The sequence below is a fragment of the Ambystoma mexicanum genome, chromosome 10 (assembly GCF_040938575.1).
Source record: "Ambystoma mexicanum isolate Mex_15411 chromosome 10, UKY_AmexF1_1, whole genome shotgun sequence".
NCBI classification, from domain to species: domain Eukaryota; kingdom Metazoa; phylum Chordata; class Amphibia; order Caudata; family Ambystomatidae; genus Ambystoma; species Ambystoma mexicanum.
Window position 1 is genome coordinate 175,306,021 of NC_090932.1, and position 19,765 is coordinate 175,325,785.

At 46.1% G+C, this 19,765-nt stretch overlaps 1 protein-coding gene across 1 annotated transcript in view; it reads right to left on the bottom strand.

Moving 5' to 3' along the window:
• Positions 1-19,765, bottom strand: part of IKBKB (inhibitor of nuclear factor kappa B kinase subunit beta) — a 1,202,582-nt gene that overhangs the window by 376,548 nt on the left and 806,269 nt on the right. Inside the window, exon 17 of the mRNA XM_069617660.1 lies at positions 12,698-12,747. Coding sequence (XP_069473761.1) covers positions 12,698-12,747 — 50 coding nt within the window. The remainder of the gene's footprint in view (positions 1-12,697; positions 12,748-19,765) is intronic.

Genomic DNA, 19,765 nt, shown 5'->3' on the forward strand with positions numbered 1-19,765 from the left:
GCATGCCTGTAGAGTTCTTACTTGCAGCATTGTCTCCGTGTAGAAGTCTTTGATGGGATCCATGATGCTCCTAGGGCAATGCCATCATTCCATTTTCACCCATAAGGCGAGCCACTCTATGGTATCAAATGCTTGTGATAAATCCACAAATGCCAGGTACACCGTTTTTGTTCTATTTTTATCTGCTCTTGCTTTAAAAATGCTGATAAAAAGATTCAGGGTTGTCCCTATACCCTTTGCAAATCCGGATTGCCATATGTCTCTATGAGCAGATGTTATTGCCCATTGTGCTAGATTTTTTAGCAGTAGGGAGGCAAATAATTTGCCTACCACATCCAGAAGCGCTATAGGACGATAATCGTCAGGCTGCGACTGCAAGCCTTTTTTAAATACAGGCACAATGATTGATTTTTTCCATGACCATGGTATTTTCCTGGCCTCTACAAAGTGGTAAAATAGGACCGCCACGAAGTCCGCCCATTGGCTAGGATTATCCCTTAGCATCCTTTCTGTGAGTCCGTCTGGCCCCGAAGCAAGCAAGCTGCTTAGTTTCTTAATGCTTTCTTTAATCGAGTCGGGAGCCAAGTCAAGTTCCACCCACTTTTGATCTTGTTCGGATACTACTACAGAATCCACAGCCCTTGTATCTGAGCATTTCCTAAAGTACTCTATGTCTTTGCCGGTATGGAATTTGTCAGGTATGCTTCCCGAGGCCCATCCTGTCGATTGAATATCTACCATATTTCACCAGTATTCCGGGACTTGATTTTGTCCAGCAGGTCTTCCGCATAATTTCTAAGCAACGTTTTCCTATGCACTTTTATCCAATTCCTGTGCTGTTGCACGAGTTTCCGAATTTGGTCACTGCTGCCAATTAATCAATCCCTTTTCAGCTGCCCAATTTTCTTGCACAGGATCTTTTTTCTGGCAGCGACGGCCTGATTGTACACGTGGCAGTGATCAAAAACTTGTCTCATAACTTTTTTTTTTATTTCGAATGCGGTAAATAAACCTTTATAGTCCACTTTCACCTTTCTCCCTTTAGTCTTCAGGTTAGTGATCCAGATGTCCAGAGTTGTTGTAAGATGACTAATTCTGCTGGACGGGATCTGCCATCGATTTCTGCCAGGTGTTATTTCTAACATTCCGTATATATCTCTCCGACGTTCCTGGCAAGTGAAGTGCCATGTCGGGCGTAGCAAATTATGATTGCTTTTCTCTTTTTGAATTACTGTCAGAGATCTCACGTGTTTTACCATGTTTACAGACGTACAGATATAGTCAAAAATCTGACCCCGTTTGGAAACACTTCTTGTTGCTTTCCCAGGTTTATCTCCATCTGTACTACCATTCAAAATTGGTAAGTTCCTTGAGGACATCATTTGCTGCCATGTCCTCCCACGCTCTTCGGCTTTCGTTGCTTGGATCCGATCAATATCTGATAGAACACCTTTAGTGCCAAAACAAATACAATTTAGGTCCCCGCAGAGGACTAACCATGGGTCCTTGTGTTTTAGACGCAGGGCATCAATCAGTTCAGCTACTTGATCCGGGAAAAGCGTGCATTCAGCAGGTACCGGATTCCAATACAGGTTCATAATGATTGCTGTCTTTTTGTAAGGTAGTTCTCCCATCGTCATCTTGCCAACCAGTATTTGGATATAAGGGTTTGGAGAAGAAGATTCCACTAATTCAAAGCCCAAATTGTCTTTAATAGCGATTAATAGGCCTGATGATGGTCTACCCCTGGGACCTTTAATCGCTGGATTTAGATAAACCTCGTATTCCTCAAGTATTGGGTCTTCTCTTAACCATGTCTCTTGGAGACATATGATGTCATGGTTGCCGAGCGATTCATCACCCCCACAAAATAAGTTGACAAATCCACTTGTGTTGCAGCTGGTTAGGCTCACTGGGACGTTGCCCTCCTCCTGGCCCAGTTACGGCATGTTTATTTTGTCAGCTAGGCGGCCCACCAGCCACTTCCAGTTGTCATCCGACCCTTTATGGTCTCTTTATTTGGTCCTTTTGGGTCCCTCGAGAATGATAGACTGTTTTGATTGACTTATGATCCGATCTTGTGGCCTCTGGGCGCATTGATCTATTGTGAACTAGATCGCTTTCCCTTCGGTCTTGTGGTACATATCTCTTGCTGTTTCTCTCACGTGACCAACTCTTTGATCTTACCGATTTCCGTCTTGGTTTTCCAGACCGTGGCTTTCGACGCTTCTCTTCTGTTAGACCTCCCCTGATCTTTCCACTTAGAGTGTTCCTTATCTCCGGAGGCCCTTTTGTTAAGGGTTACCAAACGCGGGTGACTTCGTGGGGCATCAAACTCCAGTGAATCGAATCTCAATGGCCTCAGTCGCGTTGCTTCCTCTATTAAGAGCCTACTGATTAAAGGTGATGAAGGATAGAGAACTACTCTATCCGTACGTAGTTCAATGAAGGTATCCGGTATTAATATCGCCACATGTATGGTCGCCGTAAATAATATCGTCGGGAAAATGTTGTGGCGATATTATTTGGGTGACCATATATGTGGCGACAGGGGCAAAAAAAAATAAATTTGGGGGTTGCAGTCCCCCGCATGTTCCATGCAATAATGTCGCCACAAAAACGACCATTTTTCGGCGATATTTTTGCATGGCGATATTTTTGTGGCAACATTATTACATGGAACCTCAACGAAGAAGTCAACTGTGGTCAGGTCGTCCGAGGTAAGGAGTCGCAGGCTTGGAACATGATGGAACAGTCTGACCACATTTGCTCTGTTCATTATTAGTTCGTCCTCTGCCGACTCTATCCGTTCCAATAGTAACCATTCTTGATCAAAATGATTCTGCTTCTGAGGCCGCCCTTCCTGGGACCATTTGGCATTCTCATATAGATTCTTAGTGGATCTAGTTTCACTTTGTCGATCCCTTCCAGAAGACAATTTGAGAGGGGAGATGAAGATGATATCATGGGTCGGTCTAGTAGACTATTACTCTAGGATCGACCCAACTTCCTGTATCTTTACCATGCTATTAGTCTTGGTCGAGGCTTGCTGGTTAATTCTACCGCCCTGTTGGATATGTTTTCCTCCTACATGTTTACCTTCTACTTGTACCTCTTGTATACTCGCCCCTTTACTGTTTACTCCCCGTTTCTCTATTTGGGGATCAGATGTCTCAGCCTTTCTCTTCTCGGCCTCGCCTCGGTCTAGACTCCAATCAGTCATAGCCCGTCGCGGCATGCTTGTTTCTTATTAGTCTCTACGTCTGGACCAGTAATTAAGTCATCGGTCTTCCAGCTGACGCATGAATTTCACTTTGTTCCATCAATCTGTTGTTTGTAACCCAGGGCTATAGTTTTTGATTTGTTATTTGGAGCCACCCTAGTCGGCCCCACTAGACCCCCCTCCCATACTGATTTCCCATCACCCTCTTCTCCATTTTCTTCGGCACTTCTCTCGCTGCTCTCCTCAGAGTTCTCTTCTTCCGATATCGAGTAAGTAGAGAGGTCCAGAGGATTCACTGAGATCTCACTGTCGTCCTTTTCTTCGCTCAGGGCACTCTGTATTGTAGGAGGTTGGGAACTTGCAGTTTTAGCTGTTGCTCTATTGTTCTCCACTATAGGATTTCTGGTCCTTGCTTGTTTCTTAGTTTGCTGGATCGGAATCTTGAGTCTCTTGACAAAAGGTTTTGCTAGCATTTGACGTAGTTTTTGCTGAGGATTTCATGTTTTTTTGTTGTTGCGGCGATCGTCTCCCGTGGTTTGTATTTTCCCTTTGGTATTTTTTGCATAGGCACCTCTTCAGGGCTCATGTTTGTTGATGTTTGCGTTCGCTTTGTCATTGGGCCTTTTTTAGTAAAAATTGGGCAAATTTTCACCTGAGGGGACGTAAGTTGATCTTCCATGCAAGCTGGCCTATCCTTTGAAGCCATTTCCTACTCCAGGTTCACAATATTAGTCGTCCTACTGGAGCAGTGTAATTGGCATTGCTTAGTCACCTCTCCAGGCGTGGGTTACTTGATCCCCCCCTTATCCTGTATATTAGATTCAATTTCCCCTTCAAGTCGCCGTCCCTGGATACCTTTAAGACCTCCAGTTTGTACCTCCTCGGTTAAGACCGTTGTCATGTTTGGTTGGTCAGGGACATTTGAAGGTTGCTCACTCAGATCCGATCTTTTTGCCATAGTCAGTTTCAATGGGTGGAACACCTTTTCCACAAGTTGGGACCCCATTGGGTTGAATGTTCTCAACGCTCTCCTTGTTGCTTTCTCTTTAATGATTGGGTCCAAGATGGAATTTAGAAGTTCTGCCACTTGGGCCACACTGTTATCCATGTTCTTCTGGACCCCTGTCACAAAGCCTTCAACAAATATTGTTTTGGAGTGTAGCATGGCTAAAACAGTGGTTTGGCCTCTCAATTGATCTGCCACCTGCTCATAGAGCTTCATAAATGGGTTCATTATAGAAGATAGGGTTGCGACTGTTGCAAAATCAAGTTCGAGTGCAATTTCTTTCACCTTCTTCTGGCAACCCTAGTGTGTTTGGTTCTGTTTGGGTATAGTTGGAAAGGGCTTTTTTCCCTTCCGTTTGTCTCAGAGATTTGTCGATTCCATCCGTTTGGGTTGAGGCTTGGTGGTAGGTTATGCGTTCCTCTTCCCCCAAAAAATCAACCAGATCCAGTCTCGGTCTTTTAAACAAGCCTCTATGTTTGCCTCCAGTTTGGCCAACCTCGGATTCCTTCGTCAACATGTGCCTTTTTGAACCCTGCAGGCCAGTGCCTCTTTGATCTTGCCCAAAGTGCTCTTTTTATTGAGTAGAAATCGTCGAAACTGGAGAGTGAGGTAGAATTCCTTGTTCCGCTCTTAAGCTGATTTGCAGCAGCAAATAATCAGGGATTTCCCCCAGCACTTTTGTCTTGTTTACTGGTGTACTTTGAGTCGCCACTGAGCTCCTTTTATATATAAAGGAACTGGATTCACAATTAAAATTGTAGTTGTTAGACAGTCCCCATGGCTTCCAGCTACTTTTCTCTATGTAGCTTGTGGGTCCTCGCTGTTTCGGGTGAGCAATATCGTAATGGAAAGTGGTGGTCTCACCACACCAGACCCCAGCTAAGGGGGTTGTCATCCCCTCCACTTGAGTTGACAGTGCAGGTGAACAAGTTCCTCCCACCTCCCTAGAAGCCTCAATCTGGCTGTCCCCTGCGTCAGTGGCCAATAGTCCCCTCAATGGCTCTTCTGTGGTCTTTGACTGTGCCACAGGCCTTGTAGGCGTAGTAGACTCTAGATCTTGCTCGGGCTGATGGTTAATTTCTTCGGCAAGATCTCTTGTTCTGAGAGAGTCCCCCTCTCCTCTCGCTCATCTACTGAGTCCGTTCCTGGAAAGGGGCAAACACTGATGGATACTCCAATGGGCGGTGGGAATGTTTTAGATGACGATGACACCACCCTCCCCCCCCAGCCCCATGGCTTGATCCTGATGCAAGGCTCTCCATGGAGCCCGCCGTGCTTGCCCCTATTTTCACCTTCACGCAAAAGGGGAGAGCAACTCAGATGTTGTTAGCCGGTGCAGGGCTAATGGTATGTCTTGCCTGGTATCTTGCCTGGTGTCTCTCGTCTCAATGGTGGCGATACAGTCAGGTAGGCTGATCTCTTCCCTCTCTTCTATCTCCATGAGCGGATTCTTTGTTGGTGTAGGCATGGGGATGGTACCATCCACCAGCCGGAAGGCTTGGTTGCCTCCACTCTCCCACCTCACTTCATCCCGGATTGGCGCTGCACCCAATGATCCCACCCGGCTCTGTCCCAGCAAAACAGAGCAGAGCTGGTGCTCACACACTCAGCCTCGGCCTCAGCCACCTTCCCTATCAAGGACTTCTCTGCGTCCTTTTTTCTTGAATGAGCAGGCAAGGCAAGCTGTTTATACCTTACCTTATCGTGGAATCCACGGGGGGGGGTAGAGATCTCTAACCAGGTCTCCCAACAGGGTCCCTTTTGCCTGCTTTGGGCACTTCTTTTCAATAACTTTTGGAGTTTCAGATCACTTTAGTGGGTTTAATAACTCGAATTCTACCTTCTCACGCGGTCCGTGTGGCCAGCGCGAGTCTTGCCACATGCTTTTCCGCGGCTTCGGTTGCAGGCCAGCACTCCAAGATGCAAGAATACAGTAATGAAGGGACCCGGCACCTCTCGCAGATCTTTTTCGCAGTTTCCACAACTCGCCAACCGCCACTGCCGCACTACAGTTCACTCGGATTTGCCTTGGATTCGAGAAAAGAACCTTTCGTTTCTCACGCATGCCGTCAAGCCGCACTGAGACTCGAAAAAACACAGAGAATCAGCCACTTCCGAAAGCTTCTTTAGAGAAGAATAGAAAAGTAAACTAGAAGATATTAAAACAAATATGGGCAGCGTTAAGGAATAGGGTACGGTGTGGGAGGCAATGAAAGAGGTGGTCCGAGGGGAAGTTATCGCTAGTGCGGGTGGCATCAGGAAAACACTGAGGGTGGAATTACGGAAGTGGGAGGAGGAAATCGGACAAATGGAAGCCAGTGCGTCTGGGGACAAAGGGCAGGAGCCAAGACTAGTGGAACTAAGGCGCAACTGTCAGGACGCCTGGGGGAGGCTATCAAAATATGACTACAAGGTCAAAACAACTAGAGCTCATGCAGAAGGAGATAGGCCAGGCAGGCTACTAGCGTGGCTGTGCAAAAGGGAACACCTGAGGCACTTGACTACAGAACTCAGGGACAGGGCAGGTACAATACATAAAACACAAGCGATCAATGACACCTTCATGAAATTTTACTCTTCCCTATATCGCCATGAAAGCCAGATACCCCAGGAAGATATATTGGGCACGTTAGATGAAATAGGCCTCCCTAAATTGGGCACAGCACAACGTTGAGTGTTGGGAGGAGGACATTAGGGCCAAAGATATACCTGAAGCGATCAGATCGCTAGCCACGAGCAAAACATCAGGGAGCGACGGACTCCCCCCCCCCCCAAGAGTTCTACAAGGCGTATGAGTCAGCCCTAACCCCAATACTGCTTGAGGTATTTAAAGAGGCATTTGAGAAAGAGGTACTGCCGGGAAGTATGAGGGAACCCTGGTAATCCCAATATCTAAACCAGGGAAGCCTACACACAAATACGACTCGTATAGGCCACTAGCAATGCTAAATTACGATATCAAGATCCTCACTATTATACTGGCCCACCGGCTAACCAAGGTTATTGGTGATCTAATACACAAGGATCAGAATGGTTTCATTCCCGGCCACAACACAACACTAAATCTTCGCAGACTACAACATGTACGAGCGCAGATGGCGGACTCACAGACACACTACGCCATAATTCCGCTGGATGCCATAAAGTCGTTTGACTCGCTATACTGGGATTGGCTGTTGGCAGTGTTGGAAGAATTCAGGTTCGGAGAACAATTTATTAAATGGGTACGAATACTGTACACCGCGCAAGGGTTAAATCTGGGAGGGTGGTGTGACTGAGCTGGGGCAATGAGAGAGGCACCATGCAGGGATGCCCGCTATCACCCATGTTATACATACTAGGGCTTGAGCCGATAGCCATTTATCTGCGGAAGCAGTTCCTAGAGGCTGGCATTTGGGTAGGGAGTGCCAACCATCTGCTTTCGCTATACTCGGACGATGTGCTACTGTACCTTAAGGATCCACACCTCAATGTCCCAATGAAACTTGATGTCCTAGACAATTATGCCAAGGTGTATGGGATTTGCTTTAGCAAAGAAAAATCTTGCATTTTTCTGATAGCTGGCCTAAAGGGGAAAGACAGGGGTGAACTGCCAGAAGTAGGGATTAGAGGGGAACTGGAAACGTTTAAATATTTAGGGGTAAACATTAGACACATTCCAGAACAGATCTATGAGACCAACACAGCAATAGTGATACAGGGTCTGTGGAAATCCATGAAATTCTTGTCCAAACTGCCGTTATCTTTAATAGGTAAGGTGGCCATCACCAAAATGATAATTCTACCAAGATTCCTATACTATTTCCATAATGTTCATTACTACATCAGGGCCTCCTTCTTCCGATTACTAGAAGCACTACTGCGCAAATTCTTGTGGGGTGCTGCCTGCCACAAACTGTCACTTGTTACACTGTGTCTGCCTTATAGAGAGGGTGGGGTGCAACTGCCGAATATGGAGAAATACTACCTTGCATCCCAGCTCAGTTTTGTGGCCAAGTGGTTGTCAGACGAGGCCGCATCGGAAACAGAACTTTTAAGATGTCTGGTGGCACCAGCTCGTTTAAAAGAAACGCTACGGGTGCCTCTGGGTTGTCTGGGGAGCGCTCTCATGTTAGTGACACTAGGCAGAAGAGTATGGAGTAGGGCTACGACAATGATAAAAATTGTGCGCCCCTATTCTCCCGAGACCCCGATTGCAGCGGATGTCTGCAAGCTCACCACAGACATGGCAGTGGTAAGACATTGGGAGAGGTGCAGTATCTATTTATGTGGAGACCTGTATGAAAATGGAACCTTCAGAGAGTTTGAATCACTACGAGAGAAAGAGGGGCTACCTGGGGAACAGTTCCTGTGGTACGATGGAGCCCGGAGGGTGGCGAGGGAGAGGTGGGATGGATGGCCAGAAGAGCCGACACTGAACCCCTTATTAGTACTAATGCACAATCTGGGAGGCCGGTATCCAGACTGTATAGTACAATAAGACAATCCAAACCCCAAGAGCACACGGCTGAAAGAGAAATGGGAAAAGGATCTGGGAACTGGTATCGCAGAAAAGGAATGGGAAAGGATACAGATATATTCCAAGGAAGTGTCAAGGAACCTACGTTTCAGGCTGATACAACTGAACGTAGGGGGCCCCACACAGGATTGCCACATTTAGCAATAGTACACGACCAACATGTCCCTGGTGTGCACTGGGTGATGCAGATTTGATACACATGTTCTGAGGCTGCATACAAGTGCAAAAGTTCTGGGCAGAAATAGAACAGGCCTGCAGGAAGGCTGGGGTAATGAGATATGAATGGACTCTGAAAGAACAGTAAATATAAGCATGTGGTCAAGTTTATGGATATGGCGTGTATACTGGCCAAGAGATCTATTGCAATGGCCTGGAAATCGACTAAGGGTCCGCAGTATGTTTACTGGTACCGTGAATTTGAATGCTGGGCTGAGGCTGAAACTAGAGTTTGGATGGAGGGGGCAAATGGATCTGGTGCAAATGGAAGCGAGAGGTGCGCAGAGTGGAAACTGTTGGTCGGGGATATGTTTCACCCATCTGACAACAAACGCCATTGAACAGTACTTGACCGCCTATCTGCAAATACCATACTTGGATAGATTAAAGCTGTTATATAACCAGAGGAAAATCGGGGGGTTACTGCTTAACTGTTGATATTGACCACCATTAATGGGCCTCCCGTTACACTATATGCGCACAAAACAGACTACTAATATAACGTCTGACAAGTGAAGAAAGTTTGCTTGTTATCTTGTTCACTGTTAATACTGGAATGTTGCTAAAAGAGTATGGACAATTTCACTATGATGTAGGCATTTGATATATGAACAGCTGTACTCTATAAATGGCAATAAAAACATGTTAAAATAAATAAAGAAGGCACAGGTCTAGAATGGGCCTCCAACAGCCTGATCTCGAGCACACTCCTAGACATCGCTGCTGGAGCGGGACGCGCTTGATCGCCCCTTTGTAAAGAAGAGACTGAACAAATTGCAGTAGAAACAGCAAGTGCTTCTCGACCTCGGCCAAAGGAGGAACAGAGGGTGGGTGCCCAATGAATTCCAGCATGTGGCCCTGTTGGATTGGTGACAATCGTCTGTGGTAATGGAACACCACTGCTCGACAAACTTGGACGGTCGCCCTCCCACCGTGGTGTGGAAGTGGAGCGGGGATGGCAGAGCCTGGTCAGGCCTGTTTTGAGGATTTGCCCACGGTATGCGAGGGGATGCAAAACCGCTGGTTCCCTCTTTAGTCCTGCTATTTCTCCTTGTAGCCTTCCGCTGCTGGGTAGGGGGAATGCAACCTGTAAAAATGGCATGTAATCCCGGAGTGTCCTTGAGAAGCTTGACTCCCTTGACCAAAACGAATGGCGCCATTGATAGAGCATGCCCAGGGAGCAGGTAGTGTCTGTGTCCGTCATGATGGCTTGCAGCATGTCAGCCACCTTCTTGCCGAAAGAGATCTTCCCCATCCAAGGGCATGTCCACAACTTTCAACTGCACCTTCAGACGAAAGTTAGTGGCCTTGAGCCAACCTTGACAGCAAAGGACAGCGCCAATGCCTATTTGCCAGAAGTCTGTGTATGCAATTTCCACTGCCAATGAAATGGCATGATCAGAGGTAGCTTACTTCGTGGAGGAGGGCAAAGGCTTCCTCCTTTTTGTCGTCTGGGAGGAAATCCAAGATGGGTCCCATTTTGAACCAGAGTTCCCTGTTGTATCTGGGTGGAATAACCATCGCATTAGCCGCCCCGATAGCAGTGCCGACTGTGGTAATGATGCGTTTTCTGAGTGTAGTCGTTTCCCCTTGACAGGTGGCACTAAACAAGGCGAGGAAGGATTTGTAGAGCGTTTCTGCACTGCACCTGACACTACAGCTTCTGGAATGAGTTGCGTCCCGAGGCATTGGCACTCATCCCGGAGCATGGTACTTTTTTTTCTAGTCAGTCCTCCTTTGGCGGGGCAGAAGAAGGATTCCTCATAGTAATACAGTCTTCTTTCCAGATGTCATCATGGACTGGTATGGCACACCAAAGATTTCCTGGTTTGTTCTCATCGCTGGTACAAGAAGTGTTCCTTCTTTTGCTCCTCTGGAATGAGATAAAATAACTTGACAGCCTTAGACAACAGGGCGTAGACAAAGTCTATTTCGTCAGTGGAGAATCCTCTGGTTCGTCGTTCACTGGAACATTATAAAACTCGCCAGAGGTTTTAGTGTGCATAGACACATCACCCTGGGAGATGTCATCCTCAGAATCAGTATCCATAAGGGTGGCAGGTGGAGGAAGAGTAGGCGTGCATGCACGTGAAGGACGCCCAGCTGGTGGTGGAGGAGAAGGCAATTGACTGGCTGGAAGTTCTTGACACAGAGGCACAGAAGGGGCTGGAAGCCTGTGCTGCAATTCAGACACCAGAGTTTGAAATGTGGACAGAATGTCCATGGAGAGGTGGTAGGGGTCTGGTTGAGGGGGAGCCGACCTTTGCAATTGCCCAGCAGGAGCACAGAGCTTCCAGGGGGTGGCATATTTATGGAAACTCCAGAAGGAGCAGATGGTAGAGACACCACTTCAGAGTCATCAGCGTGGGTATAGTCGTCGTAGGAGAGGACACCGCCCTACTCATGCTCTGCCTCACTAGCAGGGTGCAAAATGTCCTCTGGTGGAAGTATAGTAGGACCAAGAACAGGAGAAACATACTGAGCCAGCGTAAACAGAGGGTGAGTACGCTTAGGCCGTGATGATGCTGAAAGTGCAAAAGCAGAATCTCCAGCCAAAGAAACACCTTGTGGAGCCGTCGACAGGGAGGTGTGCACCTACGCCGTAGTCGATGTCGGAGTGATGACAGACTCTGATAGAGTACAGTGCACCAAAGCAGTCATCGACAAAGTCGTTTTGTAGTCATCGACGGGATCATCGACAAGGTCTCGATTTGGTCAGTTTCTGAATCGCCGACCGGGCCATAGATGTGGATGTCGTTTACCGGTCATGCATGGAAGTGTGCTGCTTATTAGCTGACAAAAGTGGATCAGCAGAAGAAGCGGACAGGTGTTTTCCAGGTGTAGGCGAAGCAGCCTTTGTGAAATTGTCGCTGATGGGCCTGCAGACAAAGACGGCATTGTGGACGAGGCGGCAGTTCATGGTAGGGTTGAATGATCCTTCTTTGCCCATTTGCCATGGGAATTGGCATTGTGGGACCTTGACCTTTTGGATGAAGAGGTGCGTTCAAGGGGCTTTTTCTGCCTGGGAGACGCATGGCTACGGACAGAGGCCATATCAGAGGCTCCAGCACCATCGTCTAACCATGCCACTAACCTTCAGTGTCGTCTCAGAGGGTCTTGCTGGAAAACGACTGACATATGGAAAGCCTCTGATTTTGTGGTCAGGATAAAGGCAGTCATCGTGAAGATCCTCCACATAGACATTCCTGAGAAGGCAGGAGCACAGGCCTTGTGTGAGCCATAGCCTCACGGATGGGTCCAGGGCCTCAATGAGAGGACAGCGAAACAGTATCTGTTGGATCTGGAAAGCAGGAATGAAACCACCAACTGGCAGAGGAAGTGCCTGGCATCGTGAAGTTGGAAAATAGAAAAAAATTCTGAAATAGTTGAAAAATCATCTAAGAAATTGAGAAGTATTTTGAGGACATCTAACACTGAATGTTCGGCAAAAAACCTGAAGATGGCCTTCGGGGGTAGAGCTAAAGGAGACCCGTCAATTGGCAGTGGGCAATATGAACCAAAATGACTTTAATAGAGCACTAAAGAGACAGCAATTTTCAAATTTAGATATATAAAGCTGCTTTACTATACCGAGGATTCCCTGCCTAACAACAGGGAACATTCCAAATGCATGGGAATCTATGAAAGATCTAATACTGGAGAATCAACCAACATAAACGTGACACACTCTTGTTCTACTGTGTGTCGTGTGACCTGATCACAGCATCCTCACCTCTGGGCTTCTCCCTCAGCTTGCGGTACAGGTCCCTTGCATGTTCCTCTCTGTGGAATAAAAAGGTGCACCGTTTAAAATTACTCATTTGGCTCAGAGTCAACATTTATGGAGTACAAGAAGATGTAAGCAGCCCATTCATGAAACAATATTCATCTCTGCACAGATAGCTCTTAATAAAACACATTTCAGTGGCTCTGCTTGCAGGCTCATCAATCCAGAGAATTGCAATCAATAAATCAATTGTAGAGCTTAGGAAAGATAAACAATCATACGATAAAGTCAGTGAGGATTAGCTGTTTCGTCTTAGCACAGCATCTCACAAATTATAGACACCATGGAATTGGACAGCATCTGCATTATCTGTGCATGGTGGTTGATATTTTGCAAGAAGACCAGTGCAAGTGCTGAGAATGCATATTATCTTTATAATGAAGGTATGCAGGGAGTGCAAGCCTAAAACAGGTCTGTCCCCAACCACTGAATCCTGCCACTTCCACTTGTTTCCAGTCCTTTAGACAGATGCTGCCGCTTCGGCATCTACAAGCCCCTCGCTCTGTCCCGTATAGACAGCACTGAATTCTAATTTGGTCACTAATGAAGGAGAGACTGCAGTGCTACAAATAGTAGAAAATCAACCGCAGCTTCCCCAAGTTCACTGTTTGAGGGTGGGACAAAGGGTGTTTGATAGAAGGAGAGGCAACAGAAGAAAGGGAGGGAGATGGAAGAGGGAGGGAAATACTTAAGAAATACACACACACACAGTGACCTAATTCCCCAAACAAGCAGTATTGTCACAGCTGGCTTCAAGAACACACCACCTCTCGAAGAAAGTTCAAGTTTTTTTTATGGAAGTTTTGAGAAAGGACTTGCGAAGGGCTGTCACTCTCTCTAGTTTAGGGTGGGCCAATCCCACCTTAGCCCATACTTTCTTCAACTCATTGTAGATCTCTAGCAATCGGTAACCCCTACTATCTAAACATATGTCTGACTAGCAGTGATGACCTAAAAGCAAATGCCTTGTCTCACTATCTCCCTTACGGAACATTCCACCTGGTCCCTGACCTATGTTCCCCAATGGAGTATGTTACAGCAGTTTTTGTATAACCTTTTAAGGGTGCTACAACAACTAACCATCGGGGGAAGGCAAAAACACCTGACCGCAAATGGAAACCAAACCCCTCTTAAACATGTGTAGCATGGGCAGAGCTTAACTCTAAGGCAGGGGTAGTAGGTTGACACAGGCACAATCAGTCCACACATATAATTCTAGAAAATACACTACACGGATATGCTGAAATATATATAAAGTCACACATGTCACACTATCAGTTCAAATAAGTACTTTAGGCATTATTTCATGGTATTTAAAAGTTATCAGTACATTATATTCATTCGATATTATTAACTTCAGATTTCTCCATTAACAGTAAATAAAACACATGTTTTAAAAATAAAATAATAATAATAATTTAGCATTTATATAACGCTACGAACCCTCAGGTATCTGAGCGCTGCTTATTATTACCCACTGTGTGTGGTGCTCATTTATCGACCTCGGAAGGATGAAAGGCTGAGTTTGGCCCCGCCGGGATTCGAACCTGCATTAGCAAGCTCTGCACAGAACCAGATCCTACCCAACAACAATTGATAAAACCTTATTTTGACACTAATCCCGACCATACGTAGATACATTTACAATCTACAAAAAATCAATACACAACCTAACATTTGATATATCTTGCTCAACGAATTAATGGAACCCTAACGTATTCGTACAAGTTATAAATAACATCTACATTATTGCAATTCATGATATATACCGCATTGCCTCCCTACAATGCCTGATATTACTCCGGATGAAATGCGGTTTCAACAATTTCTTCGCAGGTCCATACAGCAGTTAACAAATCAATAGAAAATGGCACAGATCCCCTGGGGCAGCCATATCATATAAGCAGGCATTAGTTGTTTCTCCCCCACCCCATTTAGTACGATTGTTTAAGGGGAGCATATTTAAGCGGATCATCAAAACTATTCTTCGACAGTCAGGGGACATGATGTTACACACTTCTCCTATCACTGTATCCACTACTCTAAAATCGGCCTACAGCCTTAACGATCTCAGGCTGAATACTTTCTCCCATCTTCCTCCTGATCAACCCATAGAGCTCTTTGCCTAAAGACAGATCTTAAGTGAGAGTAAATAGTTTGCTGCAATCTATTCACTTCTGCAAAACCCCCTTTTCTTGGATAATGTACAGCCTTTGTTATACCAAGTGCAACCATTGCATGCAGGGAATTTATAATTTCCAATAATGCATTTTGAATATTTGGTTTGTCAATCTCTCGCATTAGAGCCTTCATAAAAATACAACCCGATCTGATAACTTACCTGGGTTTAAAATGTTGGCATCCCCAATTCCAGGCGGAGAGCACGATTTGGAGTGCTCAGTGGTAGTCCTGTTAACTTTCTAATGATTTAATTCTGTATAACAGCAAGTTTAGAACATTTTCAGTACCCCAAAATCTCGCTCCTGTGTAACAGTGCAGTCTGTGCCTTAATTCTGTAAACATTTAAACACTTATTCAAAATTTGACCACCAAACAAAATCTTAATAGACCCCTACACCCCATCCTTATTTGGGCTTTCTCATCTACCGTATCTAGTTGTTTTGTCCATTCCCATTTTTGCAGTTCGCCGGCGGTTAAATCAATTAAGGCCACATCATCCGCATACAATAAGGATCCTACTAGCCTTTTTCCCAGTACTGGGGTGCCTACTTTAAACACTCTAGTTATGGGGTTAAAATCTGGTAAAAATAATATAAATAAAAAAGTAGCTAGAGAGCATCCTTGTATAACACCTCAATTTGTACTACAATCAGCCGTGAAACACTGTTCTTTGGAACACCCAACTACTGCATGAGTGTTCACATAACATTTTTATACTAGTTGTGGTAATCTCGAAAGGACCTATAAGGGCTTCATCTTCCGCCACATGGCCTCACTGTCGATAGAGTTGAACGCTTTCTCGTGGTCCAGAAAGGCACATACAACATACCCCCTCTGGCAGAGCAGTATTTTTCAATTAGAGTATCTAAAATAAAACAATGATCAATGGCCGAAAACCCCTCCCTAAACCGTGCTTGTGAGGCTTGCAGAATATTGTTTGAGCACACCCACTCCCTCCAGTATATTATAAAAACATGAATGCCTATACAAGTACTCTCATAACCCAAATATCTACAGGTGGATCCTCTACGAGAGGTGAGCAGGCAACATTAAAAAAACATGGGGCTGGAGAAGGGGTCTTTTCAGAGTTTGATAAGAGACCCCTTTCTGGTTGATTCTTGGAGAGCTCAACATCCGCTACAAAACGCATACACTTTTTACTCACCCCCCCGCCCTAAAACATTTTCCCGAATAGATTATATAATCCTAGAAGGGGAGCTCGAACACCATATGAAAAGCACATCCATTGAGATGGTAGGATCAGGATATGGCAGTGATTGTGTTGGATGTGGGCCCTGGCAGGAACATAGATAAACAATGGGTCTGCAATGACATGCTTTTCACTAGACATAGGGATACGCAAGTTCTTTGCACGCAATGACACGGGGGATCTCCTTCGTACAACTGTATGGGAAGCAGCGAAAGCCACAATAAGGGGCCTATTAATAGGGCAAGGGGCTTCAGTAAAAAGAGCGAAAATGCTCAGAGAAAGTAACCTGAAGAGGGAAATAAGTGGCAAAGAAGCTGCCCTTAGCTGAGATCAGAGAGTTTAGGCAAGAATTGAAGGAAATCTGGCAGGGAAAGGCCCTTGCCCACCTCTGATTTGTAAAATAAAGATTATGAAAAAGGCGATAAGGCCCGCATTCTCCACGCAGCTAGACAGCGAAAACAAAGAGCAGTCAACCAAATCAAATCCCAGTCAAGAATTTTGCTAGTTGATCCGGGAGAAAGAACAGCTTGTTTTGCTCAATTCTATGAGCAGCTGTATACCTCGGATTTTGATTCCTCCAACGAGAGCATGAAGGAATTCATGGGCAATTTCACTTTCCCCCCCAATGCAGACCTCGGACCGCGAGGGGTTGAACACCCCTATAACAGCCGAGTAGGTGGATTTCGCAATCTCCAACTTGAGGGCAGGATCAGCACCGGGTCAGGATGGCTTCACTCCTGCTTACTATAAAAGGTTTAGAGGCACACTGATCCCCTTCTTAACCCTCTTGTTCATTGATAGTGACCACTGGACATGCCCCCCTCCTTCATGGAGGCCAGAATCATAGTTTATCCTAAAGAGGGAAGGGACAGATCTGAATGCGGCTCATACAGGCCAATCTTCTTGTTGTATGTAGACACCACGGTGTACGCTAGCATCCTAGCCAACAGGTTGAGCAGGTTCCTCCCACTCTTGGTGCATAGTGATCAGGTGAGTTATGTGAAGGGGAGGCAGGGTACGGATGTTTGTAAAACATTAGACCTAATAACATCAGTCGATGCTGGAGATGCAGACCCCACCCTGATTTCGGTTGATGCGGAAAAGGCTTTTGACAGCGTGGAGTGGCGATTTATGCTCAAAAAGGCCATCTTAAGGCCTGGGTGGATTTGAGGGGCGCAAGCACTCTACAACAATACGAGAGCTAGAGCCGTGGTCAACGGCCTGGCATCTCCCCTCTTTGCCCTGATGAGACCAGGCAGGGGTGCCCCCTCTCGCCTCTAGTCTTCGCCCTAGTAATGGAGCCTCTGGCCCAGATCATTCGAAGCGATAGTTCGATAATAGGCCTGAAAAAATTCGGCAAAGAGTACAAGTTGGCCCTGTTCGCCGACAATGTTTTGACCTATGTGACTCACCTGTCGCAGTCCATCCCAGCATTCCTGGCCAGAATGGAAGCATATGGGGCGCATTCGGGGTGCTGCATAAACCGAAAGAAGACTATAGCCCTGCCATTGAAAGACAAGTGCAGTCACCCAAACTCGGGCCGGTGGAGGTGGGGTCTGAAAGTGGCTAGCGACAGTCTCCGTTATCCAGGGATCACATAACGAAACTAAAGGATCTCTACCAGGTGAATTTCAAACCGCTATGGACGATCATAAAGCGAGATACAGAGAACTGGGCAAAATAAAAGCTTTCTTGGGCGGGGTAGATTTACTGCCATAAAAATGAATGTGTTACTGTGACTTCTTTTTCTGTTTCAGTCACTTCCGGTTGCTCTCCTAGACTACTTTTTGGCAGAAGCTAAGAGCACTCCGTTGGCATTTTTATGGTAACGGAAGAGGCCTGGAATTGCATATAACACTTTGAGCCTCACTAAGGAAAAGGCAGGGATGGCATATCCAGACCTCCACGAATATTATAGGGCGGCACAGTTACGAGTGCTTGTAGACCATACTCGAGTATCCAAGAATAAACAATGGGTACATCTGAAGAATGGCTGCTTCGCCCCCCTGTCACCCTGGGAGAACGGCTGTGGGCAACCTGTGTAGTCCCTCCGCCGCAAGGTGCAAGAGCACCCGGTTTTAGGGCTGCGGAGGACAATATGGAAAAAAGGTCCAAACATGGGTGGGCACACAACCTGGCCATCCCCCCTTAGTTGTATCTTGGTCCCCCAGATCAATGACCTCACCATATACCCAATCCGCTTCCAACCCCAATATGAACAGGTGTTAGTTAGAGCTGGCCAGATGTGGAGGGAGGGGATCTTCCTATCCAGAGAGGAACTAGAAAACGCACAATAGAGTCTTCAGATTCGGCCTCTCCCATACCTGCAACTGAAGGGGGTCCTCACAGATCCACGGTGGAATGTGCCACTGCAGCGCCCTCTCTCACCCTTCGAGAACATCTTAAATACCAAATCAGGGACCAAAGGGCTCATTGCCAAAATGTACCGGGCACTCATAGACCAAGGTCACTTACCAACCCCTTGCACTGAGCTGAAATGGGAAAGAGTTGGGGTGGGAGGACAACTAAGAGGGATGGTATACAAGATGCACAACTGCAGGCTGCTTACGCAACTGCACCTAACTCAACGCCTAGCAAAAATGTATACAGATATCCGCCCCTATTGTTGGCACGGTTGAACCCAAATCAGAACATATTGGCACCAGTGGTGGGAGTGTCCCAGCATACAAGTTTAATGGAAAGTGGGTATAGACCGAGAACTCACCCCGCTCTTGGTGTTATTCAGGGTAGAACATGTAGAGGGACAGTACCTGGTTCTTCCCCACCTGCCTAGAAATCTGCTACTGGCAGTGTGCGTATGTGTCACTTTGAGGTAGAAACTGATGTTAAGTAAAAAAAAAACTCTCGCTCATGCAATTGCCTCAGATTACAAAGAATGGTGTATTTGTTGTCCAACTGTTGACCTTAATAAAGAACACATTCATCCTATTTAGGGTAAACGGGGAACACCAAGAGGTTAGCCAAAACCCAATCAAGTTAGGTGGTTGAATAGTCAAGGCTTAGTCTGAGGAAACATGTGAGAGTAGTCTAGGGCTACAATGAGGCCACACAGAACACCACCAATAATTCAAATTTGTCAGGAAGACTGTACAAATACATTATAAGGTATTTCTAACCACACTAAGCATCCAAATATCACAGTTAAATATAGTAATCAAAAACCATTTATCACATATATACACATTCACATTCAGAGAGAATATCACCTATTATCAGGTAAGTAATTCAATGCAAGAAAAACAATTTGATTTAGATACAATAATCACAAACCATTTCCCTCAGTCTTACGGAGTTCAGCACCAAGATGTATGGGGCCCTTGTGCCCACAAGTCACAAGTTCCACTATGGTTTCTCCAGGAAAGGTATTTCAGAACTAATGCAGTGGGCTGTGCAGGTGACTGAAAAGTTCCTTAAAGGAAGGTGAGTATTCACTTAAAATAAGGGGAGTACCCCAACTCTTTCCTGTTAAAAAGGTAAGTCATAGGACAGACTCCGTGGCCCAGGTTTGTCAACCAAAGGCAAGGCCAGGGGGAATTTAGGGACACAGGCTCCCCACCCAATATTAGCCTATGGGAGACAGGGGGGGGGGCGAAACAGGTATG